At 45.7% G+C, this 16,332-nt stretch overlaps 1 protein-coding gene across 4 annotated transcripts in view; it reads right to left on the reverse strand.

The window, feature by feature from the left end:
• Positions 1-16,332, reverse strand: part of PIP5K1B (phosphatidylinositol-4-phosphate 5-kinase type 1 beta) — a 301,363-nt gene that overhangs the window by 131,394 nt on the left and 153,637 nt on the right. For 2 of the 4 annotated variants that reach the window (XM_063913919.1, XM_063913920.1), the window contains exon 4: positions 9,487-9,617. In XM_063913919.1, the coding sequence (XP_063769989.1) occupies positions 9,487-9,617 (131 nt within the window). Of the gene's footprint in view, positions 1-9,486; positions 9,618-9,774; positions 9,936-11,150; positions 11,237-16,332 lie in introns of those variants that run through there. The other 2 variants (XM_063913922.1, XM_063913921.1) reach the window with 2 other exon arrangements.

Genomic DNA, 16,332 nt, shown 5'->3' on the forward strand with positions numbered 1-16,332 from the left:
AGTGGTTCACTCAGCACACATCTCTCCCGTGTATAGAGCCCTTAAGAGGTAACAGTTTATCTGTCCAGGCCATTTTAGAGCTGAGACTTAAAACAATGAACTTGGATCTGCCATGCATACCCCAGGTGCCTCCTGCTGCATTGAGCATCACTGCATCCATCTCTAAATCAGACTCATAGTTATATGCATGCCCTTGATTCATAATCCTGCATTTACTTGCTGTTTTCAGAGGTTTACATAGGTGTGCACTATTCTAAGGAACTTGTGTTATGTATTGTTTTCAGAGGTTTGACCACATTTCCCATACGTAACAAGTTCTGGAAAGCAAAACTTTTTAGAGCTTGTACCTGATAGCAACGCTATCTATAGATGACAATGCCTAAAGAAACATATGAGCATAATCTCAGTGTTCCCTGCGTCTCGCGCATACAGACAAGGACTCCTGGGTCATAAACCTAGAAGTCCTCATATTGCATACGTTTACATTTGCAAATCTACATGCATACATCAATAATAAACGGTACGTGGCAGGATGTATCGCACTCAAAATGTGATTCATGATACATCCCACCCTCTTACTGTACTCCACCAAAGTCTGCCCATCACTTGCCTTCCCTTTCCTGCATTTTAGTTGCTAAAAAAAATAAAATGTAGATCCAACTCTGAATCAGGCTATTAGATAATGTAGGTCCAACTCTGCATCAGGCTATTAGATAGTGTATCTGATAGCACTAAGCCCAGTACCAAGCTCAGCTGTGGTACCCCTCTAGTAGGGTATTAAAACAGGTAAAAATCAGCCAGAACCATTTGCTATATTGGGGTCTATTCATGAAGCAGTGAAAAGTGTGGAGAAGTGAGCCAGTGGAGAAGTTGGCCACCAATCAGCTGCTACATATCATTTTATAGAATGTACTTTATAAATGTTACCTCAACACTGATTGGTTGCCATGGGCAACTTCTCCACTGGGTCACTTCTCCACACTTTTCATTGCTTCATGAACAGACCCCAAAGTACCATCTAAAATCTAGATAGAGTCATCCATGAGGAGGACTATATTATTCTTCTCTGCCCTTTCAATCTATGATAATAACTGAATTTCAGTACCTGTAAGATAAGTGGCTTAAAACAAACCCTAATCAATATTTTACTAGTGTCTTTTTCTCCGTGCACAGCTATCCATAAGGATTCTACATTGTTATCGGTTTCACAGATATCATTACACTCCCAAAAGAAAAAAAAACACATACTGGTAGGTTCATCAGTTGCTGTGAATGTGTGTGTGTGTGTGTGTGTGTGTGTGTGTGTGTGTGTGTGTGTGTGCGCGTAACACTGCATAAATGGAGGCACTATATAAATAATGATAATAATAACACTGGGCAGATTTTACACATGTTTTTATATACACACAAACTTTGCCTTCCTTTCTAATATCTACCAAAATGAATGAATTGTGTCCTGACAAAGTCTCAGTTGTTCCTACTACTTGTTCTGATTTTGTAGTCTTTGCCAGAGAATATTTCTGCTAACTTGGAGAATGCTAAGGCTTTCTGTATGAACATGTATATGGACATGCAGTTAAGTTGCTAGCAGTCCGGATCCCAGCGGTCAGAATACCAACGCCAGAATCTCGACTGCTGACCATACCGACAGCGGGAATACCGGGTCATAGGGGCTATTACCACTCATGACCCATATAGTGGGAATAGAACCTGTAGTGAGTGCAGCGAGCCCGCCACGCGGCAAGAGCAGCAAGCCCACAAATGAACTCTTTGCGCTCGTCCCGCTGCTGTCATACTGACAGTCGGGATGCCATTGTCGGTATACTGACGGCCAGCATCCTGACCGTCGGTAAATCATACTGATCCCTATATGGGCATCCCCCTAATATGATTTTAATGATGGCATCTGTCAACAAAGTTATGGGACAATTAACAATTGCAACACATTGGGGGGGGAGGTAAAAAATCTTGCGTACATCGTGACCAATTTTGGATTACCGTGGGTATGTGTGCCCCCGATACCCTCTGAATCCATTTTTTATAAAAGTGGACTCGGGGTGTTCAGTGAAGAAAACCCAGCAGCGCGAGATGATAAAAAAATAAATATATATATATATTCACCACTCTGGTGATCTCTTCATCTTCGCACTGGGAAGGGCACTGCTTGGACTCCTCTGGGCTGCTTAGATGCTCTAGAGGTGTTTGGAGCTGTTGTTCTCCCAGTAGCTACCTCTGGAGGAGAATACACTAAAAAGTATGTGTGTGTGTGTGTGTGGGGGGGGGACCAAACACACACCGGGGTCAGACACACACACACACAGATGCTCATGCAAACACACACTTACTCATACATACTTACACATGCTCAAAGCACACTTTACACACACCACTGCTGCAGAAGACCCTGCTCCTGATGCTGGATGAGAAGACACTGATCCGGAAGGTGAGAAATTACTTCCAATTTCTTAATTAGTCATGGGGGGGGGGTTATTTTGCCATCGGGGTCCCACAGTACGTCCCCTAACGGAATAGGAATACCAAGCGGCTGCGGGAAAAACCCTGCACTGTGGGTTTTCTAAATTTCCTGCCCTCAATTGAATTCCCACTGCTGATACAAATATATTCACACACACATACACTTATTTATTTACAATGCAAGCGGCATTGTATTTTTGTCCGATCTTTAGGAGAAGCATGTAGGAGACGTCTCAGTAGAAGAGAGGCCTCCTGAATGTACTCTAGCTGTAATCCCAGCACTGCGACCGACTTCCAACATTGCGACCATCTGAGTAAAAGGTCAGCTGAGTAAGCTCCAGCTTACTCTGCTGACTGATGTAAGTGAGGGCTGCAAGGCCAGGAAATCTGCGTGATGACACACAGACCCCTGGATCTCCTCTCCCAGGAAACGGGGGCAATACGTCCCCGTTTCTGGGAATGCTGGCCAGGAACGTCACCAAACTGCTCCCCAAATGCCTCTGCCTGTCAATGAGGCAGAGGGTTGGGGGAACTGTGTGAACATGTACAGACCAGGTCCTGTGCAGACCACAAAACATTGGAGATGTGTATTAATCGATGGATTAATGTAGCTCTCTGAATCAGACCCATAGTACTTGACATCGTTTCACAGTTAAGAACTTTTTCTCTTGGATATTAAGTCATTTATGTGGATCACAAGACAGCATGAATCTATTTTCTCTCCTGCCGTTATAAAAGAGAACAAGCAATATTATGCTAGTGCAGCCAAATTAAGCTTCTTTCCACCTTCCACAGTGCAGTTTATTTAAATCTGCGTCATGCTACAACACAGTGTAAAGTGACATATCTAAATCCTTCCATGTTTAATTCAGGTTAATTATATTTTTTATTAATATTTAGACTGCAGTTGTAAGTATTTAGTCTTCCATTCCCTCTCAGGAATTATGTGTATAGTGAGAAAGTGTGTTTATATATAGAGCTGTTGTCATTGTTATTCTGAATAGCTGTTCAGAGTAACTGGCTTTAATTTTACGTTTTCCTTTGGTAGGATTATCTCTTTTCCTCCATTACATTCAATGACTGCAGCACTCTCACCACAAATTATGCCAGCTGCCGATTATGAAAAAATATCACAATTTAAGGAGCAATCCAGACTGACATCTCTATGTACTAAGGCTGAGTTTCCCTAACTCCACCATTACTTTTGGTTGGTTTTAAGGATATCCATGCTCGAGTCCAGATGGTGATTTAAATTGACTGAGGAACTAATGAAGTCATCTGGACTCAATCGTGAATATCCTTAAAACCTGGACTGTAATGGCGGAGCTTGCAAAATTCTGTACTAAGGTAAGACGCAGTAGGTATTGTACTTAATGTTACAACTGATAAACAGTGCTCTAAATCAAAAAGCTACTAAATTAAACAGTATAGAGGGGTGTACTACTGCAGTGTCTAGGTGCTTAGTCAGAATCCAAACACAGCTTTTCCAGTTAAAAAAAATGGTGTTTTACTGTCAAGGTAATACCGGAAACAAAACAACAAACATCCTAGACCCCGTTCAGGCCACTATCTCACTGCGGCCCGTCTATATTGACAGCTAGTCTGAAATACAAAATGTCTCTCACAAAAGTCTCAATCCTATCATTCACAGGCTCCAGCCCGACTTGGCTGACTGTTACAACTTCATTGGTTTGGCATGTTCCACTGTGACTGCAGACCCACCTGGGATCTGTCAAAACAGGCAGCGCCGGCCTGGACTTTGTCCACCAGCAGCCTCTAGGTGTAGACACACCTCCTTTTTGTTCCTGGTGTGGGCGGATCCCTCCAGCCAAACACTGAATAGCTTGTTCATCAATGACATCTTTGGTGATAGTGCTACAATATGTATATATGAAAGGTGTGCAATAAGTTTTTGGATGTGCAGTGCAAATGTAGAGTAGACATAATCTGACTGGTTGTGAAGTGTAATCTCTGACTAAAGTACTTGTGAAATGTCAAGGCACAGAACCATATATAAGCAGCACTGCAGACCGGAAAAAGTCAGCAGGTTTACTTCCTACACAAACTCATTATGGAGCTCAACAGAGGCCACTGGAGAATCTTCGAAGACTATAAGAGTGATCTGGAACACTAGGAGAATTTTTACCGACTGTGAGCTTCTTTTGGGGAGGTAGCACCTTCCTGAACCACTGGAAGCTGCAGTAGAGACCTTAATCCATATATAGGACATACCTGCTTTGGCCTGGTCCAGCTGATTTACCAAGTGGTTTGAGTGAATGCCACTATGCATAGACTCCTCTGGTGGAAACTTGAAAAAATGTAATGTTCACTTTGTTAGGAAATATAATATTTTTTGGTATCCGGATGATAGATAGACAGTGTCTAGTTAGACAGTCAATAGATAGACACTATGGGGGAGATTCAAATGTTTGAAAAGTCAGTTGGGAGTCTGTTTTTTCCTATCTAATAGACAGGAAAATACAGACACCCAACTGACTTTTCAAACATTTGAATCTCCCCCCATATGTTAGACAGACATTAGGTAGAAAGGGTCAAGAGGTCGACAAGGTATAAAGGTCGATATTAAAAAGGTAGACCGTACAAAAGGTCGACAGGGTCAAAAGGTCGACATGAAAACGGGCGACATATAAAAAGGTAGATACAGGTTTTTTTTTACATTTACATGTTTTTGGACTTTTTCATACTTTCTTTATCCATGTCGGCATAGAGTTGGCTATAAATCTTGTGGCGAGCATAGCGAGCCACCAGGCCCGAAGCGTGGCAAGCTAAGCGAGCCCCACGAGGGTATGCCTTTCTACAATTAGGGGTCCCAGATGACAAAACTATCCACATAATAGACAAAATGTCTACCTTTTTTATGTCAACCATTTTCATGTTGACATTTTTACCCTGTCGACCCTTTGTACTGTCTACTTTTTCATGTCTACCTTTTGACCCTGTCGACCTTTTGACCCTGTTGATTTTTTGACTGTCTAACATGTGGTGTCTATCTATTGACTGTCTAACTAGAAACTGCCTATCTATTATACCACACCCATATTTTTTGTGCATCCGGAATCTTATTTTACAAACCTGTCAGCTCATTCACGCCAGGCATCTCCCACTATGTGGCGTATTGAGGTAAGAGGAGGACACATCTGTATCCATCATGCAATACTATCAGTGAGGTAATGGATGGGTTTACCACTGACAAGATAAGACAAGATAAGGACACATTTGTATCCATAATGTAATACCATCAGGAAGGTAGTAGATGGGTGTCCCACTGGTTTCTGACAATTCTGAACTTATGGCACTGCTGGACACCTTCCAATTTTGAAGAGACGTACAGTGGTGCTTTAAAGTTTGTGAACACTTCAGAATTTTCTATATTTCTGCTGAACTTTGCCCTAAAGCTACCTCAGATTTTCACTCAAGTCCTAAAAGACAAGTCTCAGATAAAGAGAACCAAATCAAAGAAATGAGACAAAAAAATTAGACATGGGGGTATACTTACTAAGGTCCCGATTTTGACCGATTTGGTGTTTTTTCATCAAAGTATCATCTCGGGAATTTACTAAACTAAAATCTCGGCAGTGATGAGGGCATTCGTATTTTTTTGGAAGTCAAAGTAAAAAATACGAATGAATACACCATCGGTCAAATGCGCCTGTTATTTTATACAACTCGGTAATTTACTAAAAATTCTAATTCACAAACACTGCCGGCAATAGCCAAACACTGCCGTGAAAAAATACAAATCGTAAAAAAAAAAGCAGTTTTAAAATAGACCTGCCTTTTTTTACCGTGTTCTGATAGGCATGCACGGATCCGTGAGATCCGTGCATGTTTATCAGTGGGAAGGGGTGTGAAAGGGTTAAAAATCAGAATTTTTTTTTTGCGTGGGGTCCCCCCTCCTAAGCATAACCAGCCTTGGGGCTCTTTGAGCCGGTCCTGGTTGTAAAAATATGGGAGGGAAATTGACAGGGGTTCCCCCATATTTTAACAACCAACACCGGGCTCTGCGCCTGGTCCTGGTGCAAAAAATACGGGGGACAAAAAGCGTAGGGGTCCCCCGTATTTTTTGAACCAGCACTGGGCTCCACTAGTCAGAGAGATAATGCCACAGCCGGGGGACACTTTTATCTTGGTCCCTGCGGCCCTGGCATTAAATCACTAACTAGTCACCCCTGGCCGGGGTACCCTGGAGGATTGGGAACCCCTTAAATCAAGGGGTCCCCCCCTCCAGCCACCCAAGGGCCAGGGGTGAAGCCCGAGGCTGTCCCCCACATCCAAGGGCGGCGGATGGGGGGCTGATAGCCACAGTGTAAAAAAAAAGAATATTGTTTTTTTGTAGCAGTACTACAAGTCCCAGCAAGACTCCCCCGCAAGCTGGTACTTGGAGAACCACAAGTACCAGCATGCGGGGGGGGGGGGGAACAGGTCCGCTGGTACCTGTAGTTCTACTACAAAAAAAATACCCCCAAAAAAACAGTACACACACACCGTGACAGTAAAACTTTATTACATACATGCAAACCTACATACACACACACTGGGTGTAGTACGGGTCACCTTACCGACGCAGGGATCCCGGCAGCATACCGACGCTGGGATCCCGGCGGGGAGGGGCGAGTGCAGCAAGCCCCTTGCGGGCTCGGTGGCGACCTGCGGTCGCCACGGGTTCTATTCCCACTCTATGGGTGTCGTGGACACCCACGAGTGGAAATAGTCCCTGTTGGTCGGCATGCCGACCATCGGGATAGTGAGCCGTTGGGCTCACGGAGGAGGTCATGTGACTGTCGGTCAGCCGACCGTCGGTCACATGACTACCACCCCACATACTTACCTATGTTCACACGAGACTCGGTCCACTTCTCCACGTAGAATCCACGGGGTACCTGTAAATAAAATTATACTCACACAATCCAGTGTAGCTCCGTCCTCTTTGTAAACCACGTACTTGGCAAAAAAACAAACCGAAAAACCCGATCCACGCACTGAAAGGGGTCCCATGTTTACACATGGGACCCCTTTCCCCGACTGGCGGGACCCCCCGTAACTCCTGTCAAAGAGGGTCCCTTCAGCCAATCAGGAAGCACCACGTCATGGCACTCTCCTGATTGGCTGTGCGCTCCTGAGCTGTCAGTCAGGCTGCGCACTGAAGATACAATGTAGCGCATATGCGCTCCATTGTATCCAATGGTGGGAACTTTGCGGTTAGCAGTTGAGGTAACTCGCGGATACAATTGCGCTACATTGTATCTTCAGTGCGCAGCCTGACTGACAGCTCAGGAGCGCACAGCCAATCAGGAGAGTGCCATGACGTGGCGCTCCCTGATTGGCTGAAGGGACCCTCTTCGCCAGGTTGTTTACACTCATGTGACCAGTACTCAGCCAGTCTGAGCAACCAATCTCTGATCTCCTCAGAATATAAAGGGGATTGAAAGTCACAAGTGGCCAGTGCAATGATGTCAGCCTAGCTGCGTGTCACTTGTGAAGCTCCTACGGATTCTCATACTTCTAAGTGAATTCAGTGCAGATCTCCATCTTGCTGCACCACCAGGCTCCATTCAGCTCCAGTCTGAAACTCTCTGCCCTCAGTATCAGTATGATACTCTGTGCCATCGGTTCCAGTCCGATATTCTTTGTGCCATTAGTTCCAGTCCGGTACTCTGTTCCATCAGTTCCAGTCCGATACTCTGCGCCATTGGTTGCAGTCCGATACTCTGTGCCATCTGTTCCAGTCCGATATTCTTTGTGCCATTGGTTTCAGTCCGATACTCTGTGCCATCAGTTCCAGTCCGATGCTCCAGTTTGACACTCTCTGCCATCGGTTCCCGTTTGATACTCTCTGCCATTGGTTCCAGTTTGCTACTTAACCAACAGTCCAGAACCTACACCAGAGTCTTACAACCATCCTGCATCTACGATTTCCAGATTTTGTCTGCCGGTATACTGCCTCTATGTTCTGTCAAAGTCCTCTAGTGCTAGTACTGGGTGACCCAGGCAAGGGGCTGCAACCTGTACGTCCCTGGTGAATAGACTCCACATCCCTGCTCTGGGTCTCTACCAAATGCTCAGTACTATTTAAATTTTAGCCATAGCTCATGAACAGGAGTTATATTAAACCAGCTATCTTAAATATTTTGTTCAAGATCTGCACCAGTCAAGAATCTGAGGTCGGAATCGCAAAAGACCCAAAGTGTGACATCGAGTCTGCCTGCGATTATGTAAAAAGACAGAAAGATTTGAGCAAGCCTACATCCACAGAAGACATGTGGTTAGTTCTCCAAGTTTGGAACAACCTCCCTGCCGAGTTCATTCAAAAACTGTGCTCAAATGTACCTAGGATAATTGATACTGTTTTGAAGACAAAGGGTGGTCACACCAAATATTAGATTTCTCTTCTGTTCATTCATTTTGCATTTTGTTAATTGATAAACAATAAACACTTCTATTTCTGAAAGCATAATTACTTTGTAGCATTTCTGAAAGTCATCATAAAAGTCAAAGTTTCGGGCCCGGAGGGTCTTTGTCAAGACAGGTTACTGGAGGTATGTTAGCACACACAGGTAGCAGTTAGTATGCCTGTGTGTGCTGACATACCTCCAGTAACCGGTCTTATCATGGACCCTTTGGGATCGAAACGTCGCCTTTGATGATATGTAAAATAAATAAATTCAAATTTTACATTGGATGTTGCTGATGAGTGCCCTCATTACCTGTGGATACAGCCATATATTGTGCATATATGTGGAGCTTAAAAAAGGTTTTAGTGGAGCACCCCTAATAATGACAAGTACTTGGATGTGAGTATGGACACCTTCTGTCAATATCTTTCTCTCTCTCTCTAAATATATATATATATATATATATATATATATATACACACACACACACACACACACACACACACACACACACACACACACACACACAGTATATATGTTATTTTACATAATTTACTACAAATATGGAGTATATGTTAAGCAACTGTTATTCCCTTACCTTGGTAAGAAGACGCTCTCCACTACATAGAAGTCTTGCATAAGCACATCTCTGTCAGGCTTGGATGTAAGATTACCAACTGTGTAGCCTATTCCCAGTTGAATGGTACCTTTAATCGCTGATGATGCTGTCTGCAAGAAGATAAATATGTAAGTAATTTTCAGGCAAACTACTGATATACTCCATAATGTTTTTTTGTCCAAATAATTCTTAAAGGTATTCTCCATCCCTGCCCATTATAAAGTGTTTCCTCAGAAATACCAGTTAGGTGAAGTCCCTTACCATTACCTTAAATAAATACAGCAGCAAATCCACGAAAAAAAACATTCAGCCTTGCAAGGTGCTTCACTATCGGAAACACAAACGTAATTTTACTAGATATCCCAAGATTAATCCACAGCTCAGGGTACTAGAGCCATGGCTGTCTATCACAGAAGGCAGATTACTTCTGCTCTTTCCTAATAAGGAAAGCCTCGTCAGGCTGAAGCCAGTGATTTTTTTCCAGGGGATCCACAGCTGTCTTATGTGAGAGTATGGGACGAATTCTCTTAAGAGGTACAAACACCTGAAGGCCATTTGTGAGAACGCACCAATTATGGAGAATGGTTCTCCAGAGGTGGACTGATTTAACTTAGTATGGATGGGAATGAAATGTTACACCTGAATTACACCTGCCCAGCTCTAATGTACAGACCAGGGAAGAAAGCAATCAACAAAAGGAAAGAACAGAAATGTGTCTTTGAACACTGAAGGTTACATTGTAGTGATGGACTAGTTTCCTCTCCAGACGAATCATGACTGAATGTACACTTTAAACTGTCCTATTTCAAACTTTCTAAAAACAGCTACTCTGTTGGACATGAGAGCCAAATTACAAAGGTAATCGACTAATCGTAATGATTATATGCAATCAATATGCAGTGGAAATTGGTGGCACACTATACATTACTTTGACTGGACAATTACCTCTCATATACGCTTGTAAGGGGAGAGAGGGGTCCTTATTCGACAGATTTTAAAACCAGATTGATCAAATCACAAAAGACCATGATTGCACAACATGTTAAGTGTTCATGAGGGGACTATAATACGGGTGTAGTAGGGTATGCCGGTGGCCGGGCTCCCGGCATACCAGCACCGGAATCCCGATCGCCGGCATACCGACGGCTGGGTGAGCGCAAATGAGCCCTTTGCATGCACGGTGCTATTTATTCTTCCTCCAGGGGGGTCGTGGGCCCCCAAGAGGGAGAAAAGGTGTCGGTATGCCGGCTGTCGGGATTCCGGCGCCGGTATACTGTGCGCCGGGATCCTGATAGCTAGCAAACTGAAGACCACCCCTATAATACCACCACACTATCCAACCAAAACTACAACATATGGACTAGATCTTTTGCTATCCACCATAATTCCTGATAACTGGAAGTAAGAAGCAGTTCATGTTTATGTGTTGTTTTTACTCTATCAGCATTGTAACCTATAAAAAGGCAATACTGAATATGAATATATGAAAAACATGTTTTGCCACTAACCTTTTCCTTTCTATCCTGTGTAAGAAGATAGTGATAAGACTCTTTGACACTTCCATTAGAAGCTAATTATAGCTACCCCTCCCTCCCTGCTCACACACGACAATTCACGCATGCACCTGAACCAAATCCTTTTACCCATAAACTGAATGGAATTAGGTGCCTCGATTGATTTGATACAGTTTATTTGATCTCCAGCTTCTCTTCACAGCAATGTCTGATGAGCAGGTTTATATGACATCAGTCATCAGGGGCAGATTGGGATGAAAAACCAGCCCGGGAAATTTATGGAAGCAGACCTAATAGGGGTGTGGTCTGTTGAAGGGGTGTGGTCCCTCATAGGGCCTGAGATTCTGAGTTGGACGCAGTTGCGGCTTTCATTGCATCTTTCTCTGACGTCCTAAGTGGATGCTGGGACTCCGTAAGGACCATGGGGAATAGCGGCTCCGCAGGAGACTGGGCACAACTAAGAAAGCTTTAGGACTACCTGGTGTGCACTGGCTCCTCCCACTATGACCCTCCTCCAGACCTCAGTTAGAATCTTGTGCCCGGCAAAGCTGGATGCACACTAGGGGCTCTCCTGAGCTCCTAGAGAGAAAGTATATTTTAGGTTTTTTATTTTACAGTGAGATCTGCTGGCAACAGACTCACTGCAGCGAGGGACTAAGGGGAGAAGAAGCGAACCTACCTAACTGGTGGTAGCTTGGGCTTCTTAGGCTACTGGACACCATTAGCTCCAGAGGGATCGACCGCATGGAACCGGCCATTGATGTTCGGTCCCGGAGCCGCGCCGCCGGCCCCCTTACAGAGCCAGAAGCAAGAAGTGATCCGGAAAATCGGCGGCAGAAGACTCCTGTCTTCAACAAGGTAGCGCACAGCACTGCAGCTGTGCGCCATTGATCCTCATGCACACCTCCCACTCCGGTCACTGATGGGTGCAGGGCGCTGGGGGGGGGGCGCCCTGAGCAGCAATATAAACACCTTGCCTGGCAAAATAATCACAATATATAGTCCCAGAGGCTATATATGTGATAAATACCCCTGCCAGAATCCATAAAAAAGCGGGGGGAAAGTCAGACGAAAAAGGGGCGGGGCTATCTCCCTCAGCACACTGGCGCCATTTTCTCTTCACAGTGCAGCTGGAAGACAGCTCCCCAGGCTCTCCCCTGTAGTTTTCAGGCTCAAAGGGGTAAAAAGAGAGGGGGGGGGGGGGGCACTAAATTTAGTCGCAATATTGTGTATACAAGCAGCTATTGGGAGAAATTCACTCAGTTATAGTGTTAATCCCTACATTATATAGCGCTCTGGTGTGTGCTGGCATACTCTCTCTCTCTCTGTCTCCCCAAAGGGCTTTTGGGGTCCTGTCCTCTGTCAGAGCATTCCCTGTGTGTGTGCGGTGTGTCGGTACGGTTGTGTCGACATGTTTGATGAGGAGGCTTATGTGGAGGCGGAGCAGATGCCAATAAATGTGATGTCGCCCCCTGGGGGCCGACACCAGAGTGGATGGATAGGTGGAAGGTATTAACCGACAGTGTCAACTCCTTACATAAAAGGCTGGATGACGTAACAGCTGTGGGACAGCTGGCTTCTCAGCCCGCACCTGCCCAGGCGTCTCAAAGGCCATCAGGGGCTCAAAAACGCCCGCTCCCTCAGATGGCAGACACAGATGTCGACACGGAGTCTGACTCCAGTGTCGACGAGGTTGAGACATATACACAATCCACTAGGAACATCCGTAGCATGATCCCGGCAATAAAAAATGTGTTACACATTTCTGACATTAACCCAAGTACCACTAAAAAAGGGTTTTATGTTTGGGGAGAAAAAGCAGGCAGTGTTTTGTTCCTCCATCAGATGAGTGAATGAAGTGTGTGAAAAAGCATGGGTTCCCCCGAGAAGAAACTGGTAATTTCAAAAAAGTTACTGATGGCGTACCCTTTCCCGCCAGAGGATAGGTTACGCTGGGAGATATCCCCTAGGGTGGATAAGGCGCTCACACGTTTGTCAAAAAAGGTGGCACTGCCGTCTTAGGATACGGCCACTTTGAAGGTACCTGTTGATAAAAAGCAGGAGGCTGTCCTGAAGTCTGTATTTACACACTCAGGTACTAGACTGAGACCTGCAATTGCCTCAGCATGGATAGTGCTGCTGCAGCGTGGTCTGTGACCCTGTCAGACAGGGATACTATTTTGCTAACATAAGAGCATATTAAAGACGTCGTCTTATATATGAGAGATGCACAGAGGGATATTTTGCCGGCTGGCATCCAGAATTAATGCAATGTCCATTCTGCCAGGAGGGTATTAGAGACCCGGCACTGGACAGGTAATGCTGACTTTAAAAGGCACATGGAGATTCTGCCTTATAAGGGTGAGGAATTGTTTGGGGATGGTCTCTGGGACCTCGTATCCACAGCAACAGCTGGGAAGAAAATTTTTTACCTCAGGTTTCCTCACAGCCTAAGAAAGCACTGTATTATCAGGTACAGTCCTTTCGGCTTCAGAAAAGCAAGCGGGTCAAAGGCGCTTCCTTTCTGCACAGAGACAAGGGAAGAGGGAAAAAGCTGCAACAGTCAGCTAGTTCCTAGGATAAAAATTCTTCCCCCGCTTCCTCTGAGTCCACCGCATGACGCGGGGGCTCCACAGGTGTAGCCAGGTGCGGTGGGGGCGCGTCTCGAGAACTTCAGCGTCCAGTGGGCTCGCTCACAGGTGGATCCCTGGGTTCTGCATGTAGTATCACAGGGATACAAGCTGGAGTTCGAGGCGACTCCCTCTCGCCGTTACCTCAAATCAGCAAGCTGTACTTCCAGCAGGTGAAAATCAAGGTACCCCTCCTTCAACAAGGCCGGGGTTACTATTCCACAATGTTGTGGTACCGAAACCAGACGGTTCGGTGAAACCCATTCTAAAATTGAAATCCTTGAACACTTATATACGAAGGTTCAAGTTAAAAATGAAATCGCTCAGGGCGGTTATTGCGAGCCTGGACGAGGGAGATTACATGGTATCTCTGGACATCAAGGATGCTTGCCTGCATGGCCCCATTTACCATCCTCACCAGAAGTACCTCAGTTTTGTGGTACAGGTTTGTCATTACCAATTCCAGACGTTGCCGTTCGGTCTGTCCACGGCACCGAGAGTATTTACCAAGGTAATGGCCGAAATGATACTCCTTCGAAAAAAGGGAGTTTTTAATTATCCCGTACTTGGACGATCTCCTGATAAAGGCAAGGTCCAAGGAGCAGTTATTGGTCGGGGTAGCACTATCTCGGGAAGTGCTACAACAGCACAGCTGGTTCCTACGACACGTCTACTGTTCCTGGGGATGGTTCTGGACACAGACCAGAAAAAAGTGTTTCTCCCGGAGGAGAAAGCCGAGGAGCTGTCATCTCTAGTCAGAGGCCTCCTGAAACCAAAACAGGTGTCGGTGCATCACTGCACGCGAGTCCTGGGAAAAATGGTAGCTTCCTACGAAGCAATGCCATTCAGCAGGTTTCATGCAAGAGCTTTTCAGTGGGACCTGTTGGACAAGTGGTCCGGATCGCATCTTCAGATGCATCGGCTGATAACCCTGTCTCCAAGGACCAGGGTATCTCTGCCGTGGTGACTGCAGGGTGCTCATCTTCGAGAGGGCCGCAGATTCGGCATACAGGACTAGGTTCTGGTGACCACGGATGCCAGCCTTCGAGGCTGGGGGGCAGTCACACAGGGAAAAAACTTCCAGGGACTATGGTCGAATCAGGAGATTTCCCTACACATAAATATTCTGGAACTGAGGACCATTTACAATGCCCTAAGTCAAGCAAGACCCCTGCTTCAAAACCAGCCGGTACTGATTCAGTCAGACAACATCACGGCGGTCGCCCATGTAAACCAACAGGGCGGCACAAGAAGCAGGATGGCGATGGCAGAAGCCACAAGGATTCTCCGATGGGCGGAAAATCATGTGTTAGCACTGTCAGCAGTGTTCATTCCCGGAGTGGACAACTGGGAAGCAGATTTTCTCAGCAGACAGGACCTCCACCCGGGAGAGTGGGGACTTCATCCAGAAGTCTTCCAAATGATTGTACACCATTGGGAAAGGCCACAGGTGGACATGATGGCGTCCTGCCTCAACAAAAAGCTAAAAAGATATTGCGCCAAGTCAAGGGACCCTCAGGCGATAGCTGTGGACGCTCTGGTAACACCGTGAGTGTACCAGTCGGTGTATGTGTTCCCTCCTCTGCCTCTCATACCCAAGGTACTGAGAATAATAAGAAGGAGAGGAGTAAGAACTATACTCGTGGTTCCGGATTGGCCAAGAAGAGCTTGGTACCCAGAACTTCAAGAAATGATCTCAGAGGACCCATGGCCTCTGCCGCTCAGACAGGACCTGCTGCAGCAGGGGCCCTGTCTGTTCCAAGACTTACCGTGGCTGCGTTTGACGGCATGGCGGTTGACCACCGGATCCTAAAGGAAAAAGGCATTCCGGAGGAAGTCATTCCTACGCTGATTAAGGCTAGGAAAGATGTGACCGCAAAACATTATCACCGCATATGGAAAAAATATGTTGGTTGGTGTGAGGCCAGGAAGGCCCCAATAGAAGAATTTCAACTGGGTCGATTTCGGCACTTCCTACAGTCAGGAGTGACTATGGGCCTAAAATTGGCTTCCATTAAGGTCCAGTTTTCGGCTCTGTACATTTTCTTCCAAAAAAGAACTGGCTTCACTGCCTGAAGTTCAGACATTTGTTAAGGGAGTGCTGCATAGTCAGCCTCCTTTTGTGCCTCCAGTGGCACCGTGGGACCTCAACGTGGTGTTGGGTTTCCTAAAGTCACATTGGTTTGAGCCACTTAAAACCGTGGATTTAAAATATCTCACGTGGAAAGTGGTCATGCTTTTGGCCTTGGCTTCGGCTAGGTGAGTGTCAGAATTGGCGGCTTTGTCATGTAAAAGCCCCTATTTGATTTTCCATATGGATAGGGCAGAATTGAGGACTCGTCCCCAGTTTCTCCCTAAGGTGGTATCAGCTTTTCACTTGAACCAACCTATTGTTGTGCCTGCGGCTACTAGGGACTTGGAGGACTCCAAGTTACTGGACGTAGTCAGGGCCTTGAAAATTTATGTTTCCAGGACGGCTGGAGTCAGGAAGACTGACTCGCTATTTATCCTGTATGCACCCAACAAGCTGGGTGCTCCTGCTTCGAAGCAGACTATTGCTCGCTGGATTTGTAGCACAATTCAGCTTGCGCATTCTGCGGCTGGCCTGCCGCAGCCTAAATCTGTAAAAGCCCATTCTACGAGGAAAGTGGGCTCTTCTTGGGCGGCTGCCCGAGGGGTCT

The sequence above is a fragment of the Pseudophryne corroboree genome, chromosome 1, assembly GCF_028390025.1.
Source record: "Pseudophryne corroboree isolate aPseCor3 chromosome 1, aPseCor3.hap2, whole genome shotgun sequence".
Lineage (NCBI taxonomy): Eukaryota > Metazoa > Chordata > Amphibia > Anura > Myobatrachidae > Pseudophryne > Pseudophryne corroboree.